This window comes from Meriones unguiculatus, chromosome 18 (genome assembly GCF_030254825.1).
Source record: "Meriones unguiculatus strain TT.TT164.6M chromosome 18, Bangor_MerUng_6.1, whole genome shotgun sequence".
NCBI lineage: Eukaryota > Metazoa > Chordata > Mammalia > Rodentia > Muridae > Meriones > Meriones unguiculatus.
In genome coordinates, this window is record NC_083365.1 from 14,116,265 (window position 1) to 14,137,918 (window position 21,654).

Sequence of the window (21,654 nt, forward strand, 5' to 3'; positions counted from 1 at the left end):
TTTTTTCTGCTGTTATTACATTATTACCCATAATGCAACAACATTATGATGTTCTATCAGTTGGTCTTAGGGAAGGTTCTTAAACTGTTTCTCCACCCCACCCCCAGCTCTGTGGGTTAGGCAGACCCTTGGCTTCCCAGCAGGCAGGCATCTGATCCTCCAGGAAAACAGGCATCATGACCCACAGCAGTAGAGACCTGGCCCAGATCCTGTTGCCAACCAGGTCTCAGCCTTTTAGATGGGCTATGTGATTGAGCTGATCCACCTTCAGTCCTGATTCCAGGAACCCTTATCCTGAGGCTGGGTTCCTCAGCATCATCTGCTGGCCCCTGGACTCACCCAAAGCCAGAGGAGTCTGGGAGATCACCTTCTGATTTATCACAGTGTTCTCCCTCAGATAGAGGGGAATTCCAAAACTGCAGACAAGGATTTCGTTCCAGTTCATTTTGTCTTACTTATCAGGGAAAAAAATTCCAAATTCTTTCTGCTATTGGAGTAAGGTTAATAGATAGATGATAGATAAGTGATAGATACATAGCAAATAGATAGACAGCTAGGTGATAGATAAGAGAAGATAGATAGATAGATAGATAGATAGATAGATAGATAGATAGATACAGACAGACAGACAGACAGATAATAGATAAGAGATAGATAAAAAATAGGTACAGACAGGCAGATAGATATAGATAGACGAATAGATACAGATAGTCAGATAGATATAGATAATAGATAGATCGATAGATGATACATACATAGATGATAGCTATAGATAGATTTGTCCCTTGGAAAGAACTTATTGTCTGTCACTTCTCATTCCTTCTCATTCCTTCTCTTTCCTTCTTTTCTTTTTATGTTTCAAAGAGTAGCTATACATTTTTATTTTTTATTTTTTGAGAATTTCATATACGTGTGAAATTATATATATGTTGTATATATATATATATTTTACATATATGAAATCTATCTACCCTGTTCATTTTCCTCTTCAATTCCTTTATGTTTTCTCCAACATGTGCCTTACCAACTTCATAGCTTTGTTGTCTGAGTTTGCTTTTTTTAATGTGTGTATGTGTTTTGCTTTTGTTTTTTGGACACGTCCCGTCATTACTGCCCATATGCGCACGAATGTGGGGCCAGCCCACTGGAGCATGGAAACCTACCTGTAGCCAGGTCCTCAAAAGAGAATAATTATTGCTCTCCAAAAGACTACCACTGCCAAAAATAGCTCCCTCAATAAGGGGTGGGGCCAGAGATCACTTATCTCATCTATGCTGAAATTTTAGCTGGCTTAAGCTTGTGTGGGGAACCAGAGCTACATGTCATGTCATGTAGGGAGTACAGTTCAAGCATACTTGAATCCTAAAGACTCAGAATCACAGAAAATAAACTAAAGCATTAGGTAAAAAGTGAAAGGCTCCTCCTACTCAATGCTTTGCCTCCAGTGTCTCACTCCAGCCTGTTTGTCCTGGTGTCTTAATGAGCTTTTTTTTTTTTTTTTTAATCTCTCTTACTTGGTTCAAGAAGAAACATATGTTTTCCCCATCACATTGCTGAGCTCTTCCTGCTTCTTACCCATGCTCTTTGTTGAACAAAAACCACTTCCTGTTCATAGCCATCCTAGTGATCCCAGCGCTTTCCGGTTCTCACTTGGACTAAACGTGTCCCGGGCTCGCTGCATGAGTAGGGCTGGCTCCAGAAAGCCATTGTCTTATAAGCTTGACTTCGGTGTGCCCAGCTACCTACTTTTCTCATTCACCAAAGAGGCTGTTCTTTCTCCATTGTGTTTTCTGTCACCCTGTGGTGTCTCTGTCAGACACAGATGGCTGGATTTACTTCTGAGTCTCTGCCTTCTTACCATGACTGTAGGCATGTGCCGTGCTGTTTGTGTAACTTATGAAATGAGGTGAAGTGAGGTACTGTGGTCAAGATTTCTTGCATACGAATTTCATATGTGTGGTTTGTTGTTGTTGTTGTTTGTTTGCTTGTATTTCTGTGGAATACACTGGTGGAGATGACTGTGAATCTATACATCTTTTTGAGCTCTATGGACATCTTAACAGTATGAGTTATTCCGGTGCACCAGTGTGACTGCTCTTTCTAGTTTTAATGTCTTTGTCATTTTCATTCATTGGTTTAGCAGTTCATATGGTACAGGTCTTTCTTTGGTTCAGTTTTTTTTTTCTGTGTACTTTATTTTTATATTTTTGGCTATTTTAATAGATCTGCTTTCATAATTTCTTTCTCAGAAATTTTGTCATTTACATTGGATATATAAAATGCTAGAATTTTGTGTGTTGGTTTTATATCTTGCAGATTTACTGAGTTTATCAGCTCTATTGTACCTTTGGTGGTGTCCTTAGGCTTTTCTATACAAGAAATAATGTCATCTACAAACTGGGATCGTTTGGGCCCTTTCTCTCTTCTCTATAAAAATCAATACAAAATGGATCAAAGATTTAAATTTAAGCCTCCGAAACTATGAAGGTACAAGAATAAAATATAAGGAGAACACTCTAAAATAGTGGTTTAAGAAATGATTTTAAAGAGATGACCTCAAAAACATGGGAAAATTATAAAAGAGGGGTTAAACTAAAACTTCTGTGGGGCTCATGGACCATGCCTCCAGGGGAATGGGCACAGGACTAGTGAGATTAGAACATATTAAAACCCCAGAAATTTCAAACTTGATGTTTAAATCTCCTCCTGAGAATGAAAGGCATGACACAAAAGCTCTCTCCTCCCTTTCTGTGTCTCCCTCAGGAGCTCGAGCTACAGCCCCAAGGTTACAGGTGGTCAGTACAGCATGGCCCGCACCTTAGTCCAGCCAGTGGCAGGCACTCATCCTCAAAACCCCTCCCACTGCCCCAAGTTTCTAAGTCCCTCTTTCACATGAAATAAATGAGCCAGCATCATCTACTTCATCAATGACCGCCTGAGACTTTATTTGTTCTGGGTTCCCTCCTCACCCAAGGATTCACCGCTGGGCCTGCAGGCTTGACTTCCGGCCAGGTAGCCATAGCAAAACCACCTCAGTTTGTCAAGCTTTCTCTGCTTGGCTCAGCCCTGGAACCCACGTTCTAGTGGCCACCAGACCAAGCACCGGCGTGCACCTGAACCCTCTGCCGTTAATACAGAGGGTTAACGGAAGGGCTGCTAACACCGAAGGGCCATGACGCTGCTTCAGACTCTTGAGTTTCCACTGACGCCTGGTACCGGTAAGCTCATTTTAAAAAGCTAACTGTAACATGGCGGGAAAACTTTTTCACATCCTAGGAGAGCTCAGCAGCTTTGGTGCATGGATCTCGCTCTGCATGCCCCATCTGCTCCTGAGGAAAGCGGAATCTGGAACTCCTAGTTTCATCCCTTTCTGTCTAGAGGCAGACAACTCTCCGACCATCCCATGGGAGGACACACTTCTGGCACTTTCAGCCGGGTGTCTGGGCCTCATGGAGATTCGGAACCATTGGCGGTAGCCTGGCATCGGAAAAACCGAAATCACAAGCTTCTGCTTTGCAAAAAAGGATGACCACCGGAGCAACAGAACAGGAGAGGACATTTGCCAGCTGGCAAAGGGTTAACACTTAGAACATAGAAGGAACTCACAGAACAACAAACCAATAACTGAACTTTAAAATAGACACTTCTGAGAAGAAATACTAGCAGCCAACAAATACACGAAAACACTCAGTATCCTTGCCATTGTGACAGACAAATCAAACTATAGTGAGATATCATTTCAGAATGGAAACAATGCTGGCGGGTGATGAAGAAAAGAAAAAAAACATCTTCACACAGCCATTATGGAGACCATGACAGCTTACGACGGCTTTTCAAAAAGCCTGAAACAGAATGACTAGAGGGTCTAATTGTCCCCTTCTGGTTATTTATCCAACGATAATACCCAGAAACCAGCATACAAAGAAACACCGGCATGCCTGTGTTTACTGAAGCACAATTCATAACAGCTAATGGAGTCAACCTCTGTCCCATCAATAGACAAGCAGACAAAGAAAATGAGGTTTATGTAGACAATGGGGTTCAGCTATAAAAGAAATGAAACCCTGTCGTTTGCACCACGGAAGGCTTCAACCCAGAGAAGAAAAGTTGCTGCCCTTAGCTTGTGCAGGAAAAAAGCCTGGTCCAAAAGACCCTGTTCTGAATGAGTTTAAAATCTAGTATTTTAAACAAAAATACACAAGGGAAATTTTGTTCTTATGGCTGCCCACAGCAGCCCTGAGCTACAGCAAGCCACTTCTCACTTGCTTGGAGAAATATTTGTGGATCGTAGGACTCACAGGGTCACTGCCAGGCTCCCGGACTATGAACAGACAGCACTCTCTCAGCAGCTCCTACACAGTCTCTAGAACAGAAATCACCAGGAAGGAACAGAATGCCTCCCTTAACAGCTCCCCCCGCCACACACACACACACTTGGTCTTAAGCAAGTTCCCTGGGGCTCATTTGCATGTTTTGCATATTTACACTTCAGGGTAATAAACAGTCTATGCAAAGTCTCTGGATGCCATTATTTAGGAAATCTGCCAGGGTGGATTAGGGAGGGATCTGTCTTGGTGTATATCTAATGAGGCAAAAGGAAGTTCTAATGGGATTTCACGGATTCAGATCATAATTGGATTTGGTGGAGGGTGTAATTAAATTTCATCAAGAGCCCAAAACCTTTGCCCTAGAAAATAATGGAAGGGTCAGAAAACCTACCATCGTGCTCAAAGCGAACCGTGGAAAGGCTGCGGAAGTTCTAAAGCACATTTTAGCTATGGGACAGCCACCCAACATCTGAAGAACTGTACGAGAGCTGAAAACACTGTGGGTGTGTCAGAATTGAGATGCTGGGGAGAGGATGGGCCAGCCAGCGTGCTGTTAGTCGAAATACCCCAGGAAGACCCTGCAGCATGCCCTGGCATGTCCCAGAGCTCCCAAGCTGCAAGGTTTCCTCTGGAAGGTGAGAACTGGCCCTTTGGGAGGCCATTCCCTGCCCTGGATTGTGCTTTGATGCTCCTGACTAAAACAGAGAATTTTCAGGAAACTGGGGAAGAGAAATCACTTCCTACTCCTAGAAATCAATCAGAGATGTTGTAGAAAATAAAAAGGGTTATCAATGTTTGCTATGAAAAGCCTATAATTGTTACCACAGTTATTATTAATCTGCTACCATGTCAATGAAAGCAACAGGTAGGGAGAACACAGTTTCATTTTATCAATTTTTCTTTTATGAATTATGACTTTGGTGTCAAGCCTACAACTTTTTTCCTTTGGTAGGGGACTTGTGAATTTTCCCACTTGTGTTTTGTTGTTGGGCTGAGACAAGTCTCTCATAGCTCAGGTTGACCTCTAACTTACTATGTTAGCTAAGGAGGACTGTGAACTCCTGCCTCCGTGTCTCTCGCGCGCGAGCTCTGAGACTATAGGAGTACACCATCATGCCCAGTTCATACCATGCTGGGGAGTAAGTGTAGAGCTTCAGGCCTACCAGGCAAGAACTCTACCAACTAAGCTGCAATTCCAGTCATTAATTTCCTTCTAAAAGTCTTCTTTCTTATCATTTATATTTATTTAGGTGTTCTTTAACGTCTTCGGGGAAACTGTGATTCTGAGCATATAAACATTAAGCATGTTTTGCTAGGTTTATATCAAGATACTACACTTTCCTTTGAAAAACTACAAATACTATCCTGTTTTTTGAGTTTTCAGTTTGTTCATTATCAGTATGTAGAAGAGTAACTAGTTTTTGTGTGTCAGTCTTTATCCTGAGATCTTACTGAACTCACAAGTTAGAGCAGACTTTCTGCATTTTTTCCCCCAATGTTTACAAACCTGTAAGCTATAAATAGAGACAGGTTGTGTCTTCCCCTTTAAACCTCTATGCCTTCTATTTATTTATTTGCCCTATTTATTATATTGCCTGTGATTTCCTACGCTGCAGTAATGCATTGTGTAACGGTGACAGGGCATTCCTGCCTTTTTCCCTGGTCTTGTGAGTTTCCCGTCACTCAGTATTTCATCAATCTGGTTTGCTATGATATTTGTAGACTCTCTTTATTAAGTTTCGGATATCCCCTTTTCCAGTTTGGTAGAAGTTATATTACAAAAGGTAGTTGGATATTGTCAATTGCTTTTTCGGTGTAAACCGGTATGGTCCTATGACCTCTCTCCATTAATCCACTGATAAAGAGAATTTCACTGAAGTCACTTTCGAGTTTTGAAACATCCTTGCACATCAGCAATGAATCCCATTAGGCCACAGTACATTAATTCATTTTACACATTGCTAGATTTACTTTATTAACATTTTGCTGAGAATTTTACTAAGTCGATGAGTGCTGTTGGTCTGTAGCTTCGACTCCTTTATACTGTTAGGGTGTTGAGTATCAGGATAATTCTGGCTTCCTAAAATAAACTGTGAAAATAAGAATTTTCTTGTTTTCCAGAAGAGATTCTGCAAAATTCCTTAATTGACCACTAGAGTTTCTAACCAAGTCCAGGCCTACAGATTATTTTTCAAGAGTTTTTAATCATTACTAAAATTTTAATTTCTGTAACATTTAGAACTATTTGGGCACTCTATTTTAACTCTGTTGAATTTGAACAGTTGGTGGTTTTTGAAGAATTGGTCCCTTCTTCTTGAGCTGTCAGATTCACAAACGTTCTTCCCCATTGGTCTTCTAATAACTGCAAAATCCCTGATGATGCAGCCTCTGTGATTTCCGGCACTGCTGATATGGGTCCTTCTGATTTCCTGTCGCTGCTGTTTATCTTGGCATGTTTTCTACTGCTATGACAAACATGGTTACTGAGAGCAACTTGGGGAGGGGAGGGTTTATTTTTTTCATCTTTATAGCTTACAGTCGATCACAAAGGGAAATAAGTCAGGGCAGAGACCTACAGGCAGAAACTGAGCAGAGGGTGTGGAGGAACTTGCTTAAAGACTTGCTCTTCGTGGCTTGCTCAGCCTGCTTTCTTAATACAACTCATGACCATCTGCTCAGGGGTGGCCCCACCCACAGTGGTCTGGGTTCTCCCACATCAATCACTATTCAAAAAAATGACTCACAGACTTGTCGAATTTCTCTCTTGGGGCCACTTTATCCGAGTTCTGTTATCACTATCACTCATTCCTATGTATTTTTTTAAGTTCCTTTGAGACTTGATGTTTGATCTAAGGATTATTCAAAACTATGTCAATTTAAATGAACAAACATGCAGTACATATACACAAAAACATAGTATTTAGCCATATGTAAAAATTAAATTATTTTTGGTGGGGAAAATCGAACTATGGGTTATACTGTTTACTAATATTAGCTGGGCACATAAAAATACGTATTATATGTTTTCTCTCAAATGCAAAAACTAAATGCTATTGATCAGCCATCAAGCTCACTGATTCTACTCTCTGTCTTTGTCTATTGCAGATTATTCTGCAAATCTGTTATTTCATTTACTGTAATTTTCAGTTCTATAATTGACATCAAATTTTTAAAATTCTTCTGTTTCTTTGCTAGAATTCTTTTTCCTTTGTTTTTGCTTTGAAGACATGTTTTATTATCATAGAAACATTTTTTTTGTAGTGATTACTTTTAAATCCTTGTCATAAAATTCAGCATCTCAGTCTTTTCCTTTAACATCTGCTGATTTTTTAATTTCCTTCATCATTTTTCCTGGCTTATCAAACGATGAGCAAAGCTCTGTTTTTCTTACTTGTGTCCAGGGTGTTACAATAAGATCCTGTTTCATTCTGAGTTTCCCAAGGTCCTTTTTAAGTATGTTCCTTTTTCTGCCAGACTCACCCAATATTGTCCTAACAAAAATGGACCACTAATTTATACTGCCTGGGCATGGGAACCAAGAGACAGAATGCAATTTGTCCCACTTTCCACCACCTCATAACGCCCCTGGTTGATGCTGGGTGAGGAGGGAGACTTAGGACTCAGTCTCTCACTAAAACCAAGGCAGGAGAAAGTGGAGTATTTTTTTTTTTTATGTGCATTAGTGTGAAGGTGTCAGACCTCTTGGAATTGGCATTTCAGACAGTTGTGAGATCCTATGTGGGTGCTGGGAATTGAACCCAGGTCGTTTGGAAAAGCAGACAGCGCTCTTAACCACTGAGCCATCTCTCCAGCCCCGAAAGTGGAGTATTAATTTCATACCACTTCACTCTTTTAAGACCAAGGGATGCTGGGGCTCAACTCTCCGCCAGCTGCTTTGGGGATGGAGAGGGATGAGAGTTGTGGTTTGAATCTAAAATTACTATTGAAGGCCCTGTGCTAACGGCTTGTTGGCCACTTGATGGGCTTCGGAAGTGCTTGGATCATGAGGACTCTGAACTAATCAGTGGATTGGTTTGTTGATGGGCTCATAGCTCGATAGGCTATTGGAGAGGTTGGATCGGATCCTTGAAAGTATGTACTTGGAGCCTATTATCTTGTCTTGTGCTTCCTGCTTCCCAGCCGCCATGAGGTGAGCAGCTGTGTTCCATTACATGATCCTCACATTATGTTCTGTCTCATGGGCCTAGAAACAATGAGGCCAAGAGACCATGACAAAAGCCTCGGGCGCTGTGAGTCAGCATAAATCCTTCCTACTTTACATTGTTTCTTGGGCCTTTTGTCATGACGATGGAAAGCTGACGAGAGCTAGCCCTCATTCTCACAGCTGACACTGGGCTGGGCATCTCTTTCCATCACCTGATTGGTAGATACAGAGGCTCTGTTCATCATAATAGGCTCCTGAGACACTACCTGGAGGAGAGTCTAGAACATTCTCTGCTTCTGCTGAGAGGAATTCAGAAGATTGATTTCCTGCATGCCACAGGGTAGGTACATGGGTGCTGCCTACTTCCTTGGGCTATGGGAAAAACACATCAGCTCCCTGCTAGAACCCACAGAAGTTACTGGTGAGTGGAGTTAGAAGAGGGTTAGATTCTCATTTCCTTGTGCCTGGCTGCTTCAAAGTGGACATTGCCAAGTTTTGCCACTGTTAGGCCACTGTCTTCCTGGTCCTTCAGCTATGGGAGCAGCCTTCATTTTGGAATGTAGTTTGTCCATGCTTTTTAGAAACCTAAACAAATAATTGTCTTTTCATATCTCGAGGTCCGAGGTCCCTAGCAAGCCAGTATCTATCTTTCTCCTTTCAGTCCCATCCTGCTTGTTTGCCGGGTATTGTCCAGGATGCTGAATTATTAAGAGAGAGGACCCAAGGAGGAGGTGGCTATTCCATGGACAGAGCACAGCCCCTGTTATTCATCTGTTGTTATTGTTCCTTTTGTCTTCCTGCATATGTATGTACGTATGGACAAGTGCACATGCATGAGGAGGCCTGAGGTTGTTGTCAGGTGTCTTTCTTCATTGCTCTCCATTGTCTATATTGAGTCAGGGTCTTTCATTGAACCCAAAGCTCTCTGTTTTGTCTAGTGTAGCTAGCCAGCTTGTCCCATGGAGGCCTGATATCTGCCTCCTGTGTTGGGATTACAGGCAGCTTCTGTCATGGGCCCTGAACTGGAGTCCCTGTGACTGTGGCGGCAAGCCTTTTACTCACTGTGTCATCCAGCTTCTATTATTCTCGTTTAAAAATAACAATTATATCCTGTGTGCAATTTTATATAATTTTGCTTACCAAAAGTTTTACATTTCCATTAGAAGCAGAACTGCTTGCAAGCATAATTTTAAAGGTGATATATAATTCCTTACTGAGTGGTCAGAGTATGATGTCCATAATCAGTTTGCTACAGATATTTATTGCTATAATAAATTATGTAGTGGTGATAAGGTATTGCTTCAGTGGATGTTTTGTTGTTGTTGTTTCTTCCATATTTATGATTATTAGGGTAGAGTCCCAGGGTAGAATTACACATAGTCCCATAGCAGCATGCAAACCCTCTAGTACCTTCAACAACAATGAGACTTTAGCATGCTTTCAGCCATGAGCTAACTTGATAGAGAAAAGAGAATAGTGCCCCATTTTGTCCCAATATGCATTTCTGTGTTGACTAGTGGCACTGAGCAGCCAAAACTTTTGAACTTAGCATTCTGTCTTTCACTTGCTTATCTTCAGGGCCTGCATACTCTATTCAAATAGTCTTGTAGAAAAATCTGAGGTAGTACATGCAAGCAGTTTTCTGAAACTACAAAGACATATTTCAACATCAAAGATGACCTAAAAGAGAAATAACCCAATCCCCCATTCAACTGCCTAACAGGAAAACACCTGCCAATTAAATAAAGATATCAGATAACGATAAAAGGTACAAAACACTTCAGATTTCTTCTGGATAACTCTTGGTCTTGAAAACCATGCTGTTTAAAATGAATAAATGTGTCCTGGATCTTACCTGAAGCATGACGACATTGTCACCTTCAAAGGTTACAAACACATCTGTGTCACATTTCAGGCCTGAGATTCGGTTTTCCATCATGTAACCCTGTTGTAGAAAAAGAGGAGGGGAGATGGGAGAGGAAGAAGGAAAAAAAAATTTAATTTGCAATCCCATCATTATATGGAAAGAATAACTTCTTCAAAATCAAGAGATCAGAACACTGAGAATAATAAAATAACTTCGTATTCTCTTACGAAGAATAATTCTGATCTATTGCATTAGCTTTGAGGTCATAAATACTATTTTGGGTATTGTCTTCGCTGATAGTAAAACACCTACAAATGGTCATTTCATATTTAACCAAAAGACTTCAATTAATTACACCAATAGCTTTGAGGTCATAAATACAATTTTGGGTATTATCTTCGCTGATAGTAAAACACCTACAAATGGTCATTTAGTATTTAACCAAAAGATTTCAATCAATTATACCAATATTCTTTTTTCCCAACTCTTCTGAGTTCTACTAGAGGCTCACACTCGCTATGTGCAAGAGGCTCTCCCTCACTCCACAGGTCACAATTCTTACTTCCCTTTTCTCAGGCTGGCTCTCCCTCACCCCACAAGCTTCAGATTTCTGCCTTTCCTTTTCTCACGTCTCTTATATCTGGCTCTCCCTCACCCCACAGGTCACAGTTCTCACTTCCCTTTTCCTACATCTGGCTCTCCCTCACCCCACAGGCCTCACAATTCTCACTTCCATTTTCCCACATCTGGCTCTCCCTCACCCCATATATTTTACATTTCTCACTTCCCTTTCCCACATCTCTCATATCTGGCTCCCCCTCACCTCATAGGCTTCACAGTTCTCACTTCCCTTTTCCCACATCTGGCTCTCCCTCACCTCATAGGCCTCACAGTTCTCACTTTCCTTTTCTCACTTGCTGTACCCTATGTCCCCTTTCTTATTTCTCTGTTCTCACTTCCCTTTTCCCATGCCTCACACCTGGATTCTCTTTCTACTCCACAGGCTTCACAATTCTCACTTCCCTTTTCTCACGGCTGGCTCTCCCTTACCCCACAAGCTTCGTATTTCTCCCTTCCCTTTTCTCACGTCTCTTAGGTCTGGCTCTCCCTCACCCCACAGGCCTCACAGTTCTCACTTCCCTTTTCCCACGGCTGGCTCTCCCTCACCCCATATATTTCACGTTTCTCACTTCTCCTTTCTCACGTCTCACATCTGGATTCCTTTCTACCCCCTGCACACTTCACAGTTCTCACTTCCTTTATTTATTTCCACCAGTTTTGTTTAAGTCAAATTTCTCACTTGTCTGGATTCCTGTATTTTATTTACTTAAAAACCCCCAACACACATTTTCCGTCTCCGGTTTCCTCTTTCTATTTATTTCAAGTGTCTCACTTCCTGTGTTTCTTCACCTTTTCTCACTTCTCTTATCTAATATCCCCTTTTCCTTTTTTACTTCTTTTTTTGCTTATTTAAATTTCCTTCCTTTCAAAAATATTTATTTATTTTCTGTGTGTGTGTGTGTGTCACAGCACGTGCCCACAGAAGCCAGAAGAGGTCACTGAAGCCCATGGATCTGGAGTTGCAAGCAGTTACAACGTGGGTGCTGAGAACTGAGCTGAGATCTCCTCAGCCTTAAAAATGTTAGCCAAACCAGACAGCATCTCCCCACTCCCAATGGCACTTCATCCTTTCTCTCTTAAAAATGTGTTTATTTTTATTTAATGTATATGACTGTTTTGCTCGAATTTCCACATGTACATGTATGTATGCCAGGGAAGCCCAAAGAGGGCACTGGATCACCTTGAGCTGGAGTTACAGGCAGTTATAAGCCACCATGTGGGGGCTGGCAACCAAATTCCAGCCCTCTCTGAGAGCACTAAATGCTCTTAACCACTACACCATCTCCCCCCTCCTTAATCACACTCTAAAAATTGGCAGATAACATCAAATTTTTATCACACACAATCTATTTTTAAGTATGTACACATAGTGAAACAGTAATGCTAGCTAATTAACAAATGTATCACCTCACACAGTCATCACTTTGTGGTAAAAACACAACACCCATACTCTTTGCATTTTTTAATAATACAATATATCAACTACTCTCTTTAGAATCCATTTCCCTTTTCTAGCCACAATTCTGTACCTTTGACCAATGCCTTGCAACCGCATCCCCATTAACCACCCCTGAACTCCAGTAGGTACCATTCTGTGGGAACCTGCTGTTAAGGTCGAAGTCTGGCCTTACCAGAAAGCCCCTGAGCTCAGAGGAAAATGATGGACCCCTTCCTCAGCTGGGTTCCCTCCTCTCTACATGATCTGGGGGAAACCCCAGATCTTCTAAGGAAGATCTTAGGCCCAATAAGAAATCCATTCATTGTGCACCGGGGAATTCCTGGAAGTACTCTCCCCATGCTAATGAGATGTCTTGGTACCCTAGCTTTCAACCAATGACCTTTTTCCATAGCGCTAGCTGTACCTGGATTTCTTTTCCCAACCCCCTGCTGCCCATAGGATAATTAAGTACTGTGTTCCCCTTCTTATGTTAGGACTGCGCTGCTACATGTAAATGAAGTATCCCTGGCACTCCTAGCCCCAGCAAATCAAACACACTCACCCCCGAAACCCTGCCCACTACCCAACGTTTATAATGTCCCTGATTCATGAAATAAAGTCTCTTTCACTCCATTTCTCCACCATGACCATCCGAGACTCGCTGCTTCCTCACTGAACCTTCAAATTCACCTGCCTAGCCAGGCTTGCTTGGGATGCAAGCTTCTACCTTGCCACTGCTGCTGCTGGACGAGCTCACATCTCAATCACCGATGCCAGCCACCTCGGTACCCGGCTCTGAAGCTTGATGAGAGATGCTGAGCCTCTGTGCCTTACCCGTCCTGCCTGCCACAGTTCATCTTTGGTGGCTATTCCTAATGCAGCCACCAACTCGCCTGAATCAGGCTCTCTGCCTTCTGGCTTGGGTTTGGGAGCCCTGAGCTCTCCACTGCCACTTGGCTTGGTACTGGCAGCCCAGCTAAAGGAGAGTAATACTTATTGTGAATACTTAATTGCACGAAAAATATTTTCTCCTGCACCTCCTGATGAACTGGCGCAGATCGCTCATTCTTCTTGGCATGAAACTGGTGTTCCTCAGAGAGACAGAGCCTTTGACCCCACGCTTTACTCTTTTCCACCAGGAAGCCAAAGTCACTCAGACCTTCCCACAAGAGAAGCGCGCACTTCTGGCAGAGCAGCATGTGGGCCTCCTGGCTATGGAAGGTGGCTATGGAAGCTCAGGCATTCCAAAGCCTATGGCAATACCAAAGTGTTACAGACCCTTGGTTAAGCTGCTGTGCTAAGCATGGAAGAGGATACAGGCAGATGTCCCAAACCAGCCAGAAGGCAGTCTGGTGAGACACAGGGCTGGTAGGGTGCAGGCAGTTCAGCACACCACGGTCATAGTTGACTGACTGGCAGTCAAGCAACCCCCGCCCCCACTGAGCAACCCCCCCCCACTACTACTCCTGGTCCAGAAGCTCTCAGAGGCCAGGCAGATAGCTCCTTGACTGGCAGTCGAGTTTGGGTGTCCAGCAGTGAATCTCCAGGGAGAAGGGAAACTCTCCCTCCCTCAGAAAAAAAATGACGAATCTCAGGTGGCCATGGTGGAAAGCTGATGGTATCACATACTATGCAACACCTTTATTTCATGTTAAATCAGGGATTTATAAACCTTGGGCAGTGGGAGGCATTTCAAGGGTGAATGTGTTTGAGCTGCTAGAGGTGCTAGGGATACTTGATTTACATGTAGTAGTAATACCTCATTTATATGCAGTAGCATAGTCCTATCACAGGAGAAGAACACAGTACCTAATTATCCTCTGGGTGGGGGAAAATCTCAAGGTACAATCAAAGGTCATTTGCTTAAAGCTAAATCTCATTAGCATAGGGTGGGGTATTTCCAGGAACCCCCAGGTGCTTGGTAAACAGGTTTTCTTATAAGAAGAGGGTCCAGCCTGTAATTTTCCCTGAGGGCTACGCAATGCTCCTTAGGGGATTTTAAGGTTCAGAGAGGTTACCCTGCTGAGAAAGGGAGTTCATCATAATAGACCAAGCTCAGTTGGCTATCTGGAAAATGCTAAGCTTCAACCTCACCAGCAGAGCCCCACATGGAACCACACCATTCTACTTTCCACTTCCATAACACAGACTTTTTAGATTCTCCATGAGTCAGATAATGCAGTATTTGTCTTCATGTACCTGGATCGTTCTACTTAACATAACGTCCTATAGGATCATCTACAGTGTCGTAAAATGTCAGGATTTCATTCTTCTTGTGGCCATGCATATAGACAAAGAAAATACAGTGTGCATGTATATACGGATATACATACATGCCTACAAAGGTAGTTATTATTAGATTTGATCACGGAGCATCTCTTGATCCCTTTTCTGATACTACAATAGAACATCTGAGACTGATTTAATTTATGTGTAGTGTTATATATGCACGCATATATAGACATACTTTATTCACTGATGAATACATAGATTGAGTTTTACCTTGTCTATCGTAAGCAATGCCAGAATGAACATGGAGTGCAGACATGACTTCTTCATGGTGGTTTCATCTATTTGGGGTCCACATACAGCAGTGGAATTTCTGGATGATATTATAGCATTATATTTAGTCTTTTGAGGAACTCCATACTGTTTTCCATAACGACTGAACTAACTTACTTCCCTAGCAACAACATACAAGGATCCCCCTTTTCCCACATCCAAACCAACATTTGTTACCTTTCATCATTTTTACAATAGCCATTCTCTCTTGGAGGAGGCGATTTCTTTCTGCAGTTTTGATTTACATTTGACTAATGATTAATGATGCTGTGCGTTTTTATGTTCTTAGTAGCCACTTGTTTATCTCAATTGTTTTGTGTGTGTACGTTCCATTTCCCATTGGTTGAGGAGACTGCCCTCTCTTCCATAGGTGTTTCTGGGCACTGCAGCCTCCAATGGGGCCTGGTGGACAGTAAAGGAGGCCTCCATGACACTCTAAAAGTAGGAGTGCCAATGTCTGCTGGCATATCACATAACACAAAACAGAGGATCCTGACAAACTAGTAGAACCTCAGAATGGGCCCACAACAGGACGGCAGCTGCTTCCCCCATCTTTACAGAAGTCCCCTCGGGGTGCTGATGGCCTGTCACCTCCCCATAGTGCCAGTGGGATGATTGGCCACCTCAGAACTCCTGTCGATTTCCTACTGGTCCAAAGGCTGTATTGCTGCTGCACAATAAAGTAGTTCTACACCTCAACGCTGGTCTCTGGAGTCTGTTTCTCAGATTCATGACTCCATCTCCTTCACCCCCTCCTGGATGCCAATTCCCACAGGTGTTCTTCACACATTTGCCAAAAACTTACTTGGCTGTAAGTGCATGGGCCTCTCTCTGGCCCTCTCACTCTGTCTCTGTTTTGATGTAAGAGTCTTGCTGTTTAGTTACTAAGGAGTTGGAGTCATGCAGCGTGACACGTTGGACTATTAGTAATTTTCGTCAATATTGCTTTGGTTATATTGCTTTGGTTACTCAGATATTTTTTTGTTTTATGCCATATAGTTTTGGGTGATGCTCATTGCATTTCTGTAAAGGACAGCATTAGAATTTGGTTAAATAGTACAGTGAACATGGAAGTCACTCTTGGTCCTATGGACATTTTAATGATGTTAATTATTCCAATTCAAGAGCATGGGCTTCATTTCTGGTCTTGTGCTTTCTTCGATTGTCTTCACCACTGTTTCATTGTTTTGTTTTGTTTTTTGGGTTTTCTTTTTATACTTAAGCTAAATTTATTCCTACTTATTTTTTGGTAGCTATTCTATCTGAGATTGGTTTCTTTACTTTTCAGATAGCTTTGTATCAATATGTAGAAGCGCTGCTAATTTTGTGTTTGATTTTATGTCCTGACGCTCTATTAAGCTCATTTGCAACTCTGTGGAATATTTATTAAGTATTTTATTGCAGTCACTGTACGCTCTGGTACTGTGATGTCACATTTATTGATTTGCATGCATCAAACTAGCCTTGCATCCTTGTAATAAATTTCTCTTGGTGGTGGGGAATGATCTTTTAATGTGCTGTCTAATTCAGTTTATTAACATCTGTCGAGGACTTTTTTCATCCATATAGATACATCATACATACCCCACGTATGCACATACACAGAATCTCCCAAATACATGTTGGTGTTTATAATACATCTATATATCAATAACATGGATGTGAATAAATCTTCTGGCATCTGAGGGAATCCTTCTCTCAGCTATTCAACAGTGCTTTCGGGCTTTCTTATAGAGTGAAGTTTTTCTTCCTTCTATTTGGGACTCCCAAGTGGGGCATTCATTTATATATTCCTGGTGGGATTTATAGGGGAGAATGGGAAAGAAGAAGGGAGTGGGGGAAAGAAAAAGTCATCTGCTAAAAGTGAGTAATAGTTTCCATTAGCTGACTTCACTCTTAATAAAACGACAGAGAATGAAGGGAAGAAACATGGACTAGACAAAGGGAACTCTAAACCCGTGCTCCGAAAGCCAACAGAGTCCTCAGTGGGTGACACAGCCCAGAATCTCATCCGTGAGAAGAGGAAGCATGTTGGGGGATGGACCACCCTCTCTAGCCCTCTGGGCTACGTCGGCCTCTCAGCAGCTAATTGCAAATGCCACTGAGGTTATGTCCCACTTCAGAGAAAGCCCATGAAACAGATTTTATGATTCAAGCTCCCCATTTTGAAAGTTTAATATTGTCCTGCTGTTTTCAACATCTCTGAATTTTTTTTTTTTTTTTTTTTTACCGAATGCTTACATTTAATAAATGTATCAGAACAAATTAGAAACAGGCTTTCTTCCCTCGTTTTAAACAAACTAAGGGTAAATTTGTGTTAATTTAAAGAAGAAACAGATGCAATCCATCTTCTTTGTTAGGAGAGGGCAAATGAAAAACACGTAGGAATAGACCCTCCCAGCCAGGGGACTGTTTTAGAGCTGTGTTAATATCGTTTCTGCATACCTCCACCATTCACTCCCACAGGCAAGAGGAAAGAGTGTGGAGATGGACTGTAACCCTTCTGAGGGTGACCCAGATCTGGGCTGAGTCTCTGACTCCTGTGTCTAGGTCCAACAGAGCTGGTGATGAGCTGGCCCACTCTGCCCTCGTGTTTTGAAGTAGCCCCTCTACTCTTGTATTACATTCCCAGAACTCATCTTGTCCCTAAATGTCTGCCCTGTGGTGTGGATACCAGGCTGTCCATGATGAAGCAGACATGGTCCTACCCTCAAAAGAGATAGACATCAGTAGGTAGACCAGTACAATAAAACCGGTTTTCAGAAATCTGTGGTAAGATGACCCGGGAGATGGCTCAGCCAGTAAAGAATTTGCTGTGCATGCCTGTGGACCCAGGTTAGATCACCAGATCCCATGGAAACAAACAAAACAGCGTGGTGTGCTCTTAATCCCCTTGCCGGGGAAGCAGAGACAGGAGGATCTTTGGCCTGTGTGGCAATTGCCAGGCAAGTGAGAGAGATTAGGTCAATAGAACAAAGGTGTACAGTGCCTGAGAACATCAGCCACATGACAAAGAGGGAAGCTGCTTCTCCAAAAGGGCTTTCCTGTGGAGGCCGGGGGGAGGGGCACATTGAAATCTATGTCAATGTGGGAGTCACCGTGAGCTCCCAGTGGACTGGCCTCAGTGGCCCTTGGATATAGAGAATCTAGAGAAGTGACAAGTCTGGGGTGGAAAGACCACTCACTCTGCAAAGAGGTGGACTCTAAGGGGACCTCACACAGAGAAGAGGAAAGAGGGAGACGCCAAGTAACCTCAAGAGTTTAGACAGAAGACTGGCAGAGAGGGAAGCTGGCTGTGAGGCACAGAACCCCGAAAGCTGAGAAAAGGGACACCCAGGAAGAAACTCTACCCTGGAGAATGCTACTGCAGTCTGGAGCAGGCGAGGAGCCCTTGAACAAAGTCACTGGGAATGCATGGTGACTTCACAGACCAGGTATCAACAGGAGAGGAAAGCAGATCGTTCTAATAGAAATCATCAAAAACATGCTTGAGAAACATCTTCCAAAACCCTGTGCTCACCCAAGAAGGTGGGGGATTTCTTAGTTGCAGCTCCAGCAGCGGGTGGTGGGGAGTTTACCCTCCGGAATTCCAAACCACATCTCTCGGGTCTGAACCATGCTCTGACCTGAAGGCCTTGTTAGGGATAAAGAGAGTCACTATTTAAAACTCAAAGGCCTAATTCACCAGGAGATAAGGCAAGCGTAACTGCGTGGTTGATCTAATAACAAACTTCACTATGATTGACATCTGAGATAACACAGAAGGAGGAGCCAATATCCAGCAAGCTTGGGCCACTGGTCACCTTGGAGACTACAGCAGATAACAGTGTACGTGAGATGGAGCTGAAAACTGACCACACCCAGTGTAGATCACGACAAGTTTTTGAAAGTCTGTGCTGCACTGGCCATGTTCTCTCACTGTGGTAGAATTAAACAGAAAAAAAAAATGAATAAAGAATAGTTATTATATCAACAAAAACAGTAACAGAAACAATGGCTGTGTAATGGTTAATCCTGAGCTGAATGGCCTGAGTTTGAACCTGTGACCTGTCTGCTCAGCTGCTCTGCCGCGTTGGTAAAATCGCTAAAATGCCCTGTGACCCATGATTCACATACATACACAATACTGGGGTCATGCTAGCTCTATCTTGTATGGCTATTGTCAGAATTTATGTTAAGTAATGCCAAGTACAAAGATGGGCTCCTTGACGCAAATTAAAATTAATAACAGCCAAACATTTCCATCTTTAAGTATCAGACATCAGGAAATTAAAAGAACACTCAAGAAATATATGAGTCAGTAAGCCATGATGGAAATTAAAATATATTTAGAATTAATAGTTTTCTGCATTAAACCACAGTTGATGATGTCAAAGTGGTATTTCAAAAGAGAGTTGTAGCATTAAATGCTTATAACAAGAGAGAAGTTGGGGCTGGAAAGATGGCTCAGAGGTTAAGAGCACTGGCTGCTCTTCCAGAGGTCCTAAGTTCAAATCCCAGCAACCACATGGTGGCTCACAAACATCTATAATGAGCTCTGGGGCTCTCTTTTGGTGAGCAGGTATACATGCAGACAGAACACTATATACATAATAAATAAATAAATATAAAAAAAAACAAGAGAGAAGTTGAGAAAATTAATAAGGTTTAAGTTTCGACAGTAGAAGAAGGCTGGGGAAGTGGTTCAGTAGGTGATGAGAACAAGAATTCAGAACCCCAGAGCCGCATAAAAGCCTGGCAGCCCACCTGTAATGGGGTATAATCCAAAATCTCGGATTACAGCTGAGCTGGCCTGCTTTCATGTTGGCTCTGTGACTCCCAAAGAGACAAGGGATCCCGAAACAAACTGACTAACCAGACTAGAGGTGGCAGTGAGCTCTGGGCTCAGCAAGAGAGCCTTCCAAAATGTGTAAGGTGGACAGCAGTGAGTCTTGAGCCTTCACATGTATGTACATGTATACCAGCACACTTGAGAACACGCACATAGTCATGCTCATACATACCACACACACATGTACAAAAAAACTAAATTACAAAAATTTTAGAAAGACACCAAAAGTAGGAAAATAAACTCAAAGAAGCTGGAAGAAAATAGAATAATAAAAAAAAAATCTACAGAACAGAAAAGACAGATACAATAGAAAGAACAGAGAGGAGCTTATGACTTAAACAATAAGTAAAAATAAGTTCAAAGACAAGATGAAGGAGAGAAACAAATGACGGAGTAGTCATACTTACAGATACACCAGCAATTAAAAGGATAAGAGGGAGTTGTGAACTTTCTGCCAGGAAAAATGAAAACGAAGAAGAAATGGAAATATTAGAGAAAAATAGAAATTGCCAAAACAGACCCAAGAAGAAGGAAGAACTCTAAGGAGCCGTCGAGGAAGCAAAACCATTCATCTCATATGTTCTTAGAAAGAAACCACAAGGCCTGTATGACCCACAGCTATCTGTGCCAGATGTTCAAGGGACGGACCACTCTATACTCAGTTCCACGTGAAGTGTTCCAGATAGCAGGAGAAACAGAGAAACGCTTGGAAGTAATTTAGTGAAGGTGGTATAATATTTTTGCAGGTGCACATGTGTGTTGGCACATGAGTTAGGGGTAAGGGATGTGTGTGTGCGTGTGTGTGTGCGTGTGTGCATGTGTAAGTGTGTGTGTGTGTGTGTGTGTGCGTGCATATAGAGGTCCAAAGTTGACATCAGGTATATATGGAGGCATGGTCTTTCTTTTGAGCCCAGAGCTCACTGATTCAGCTAGTGTATTGGATCCCCCGTGTCTGTCTCCTGGGACCTAGGATTACAGTTGGCATTATAGCTACCTGGCTATTTTTTGGGGGTGGGGGCTGTCCTAGGGATATGAACATAGGGCCCCATGCTTGTTCGGAAAACCGGTTATCTTCTTTACCATCTCTTTAGTCCCGAGAGCACTATACATTTTGATAGCCAATTGAGATAAGAGCACTACCAAAGAAGGAAGAACACAAGCTAACCTCACTCACAACTGTTGCTGTGAGTAGAAGCTAAACAAGTGTTAGGAATTCAACAGCACACTTATGACACATGACTACGGCAGCTGAGCTGTTTTACAGCCACAAGCTCAAGGTTTGTGACATCAAGAAATTTTGTTAAGCCGGGTGTGGTAATCCCAGCACTGAGAGGCAGAGGCAGGTGAATCTCTGTGAGTTCGAGGCCAGGCTGGTCTACAGGGCAAGTCCAAGACAGCCAAGACTACACAGAGAAACCCTGTCTCAAAACAAAACAAAAATAATAACAATTCTATTAACATAAATCCACTGTGTTACAGATTCCAGAGAACATGTAACATGTACACGCATCTGTTCATAAATCAGGAGTGAAACTATATCTGTTTATTTTCTATTGCTGTGATTAAAATGCCCTAAAAAAACACAACTTAAGGGAGAAAGGGTTTGGCGTCGTGGTGAGAAACACATGGTGGCAAGTGCAGGAGCTGCTCATCACAGTGCATCTGTAAACAGGAAGCAGACAACAGCAAGTGTGGCCATGAAGGTTTGTATCTTCCCAACAGCACCCACAGCTAGGGAGGGAATGTGGAAGCAGATGAACCTATGCGGGACATTCCATACTCCCAACTATAACACAGACCTTTTTTTTTTTCCTTTCCTTTCCTTTTCCCTTTCCTTCCCTT

General features: G+C 42.4%; 1 protein-coding gene across 2 annotated transcripts in view; it reads right to left on the reverse strand.

Annotated features, from left to right (window-relative positions):
• Acoxl (acyl-CoA oxidase like) overlaps positions 1-21,654 on the reverse strand; it is a 289,947-nt gene that overhangs the window by 101,465 nt on the left and 166,828 nt on the right. For both annotated transcript variants that reach the window (XM_060372067.1, XM_060372068.1), the window contains exon 13: positions 10,349-10,438. In XM_060372067.1, coding sequence (XP_060228050.1) covers positions 10,349-10,438 — 90 coding nt within the window. The remainder of the gene's footprint in view (positions 1-10,348; positions 10,439-21,654) is intronic.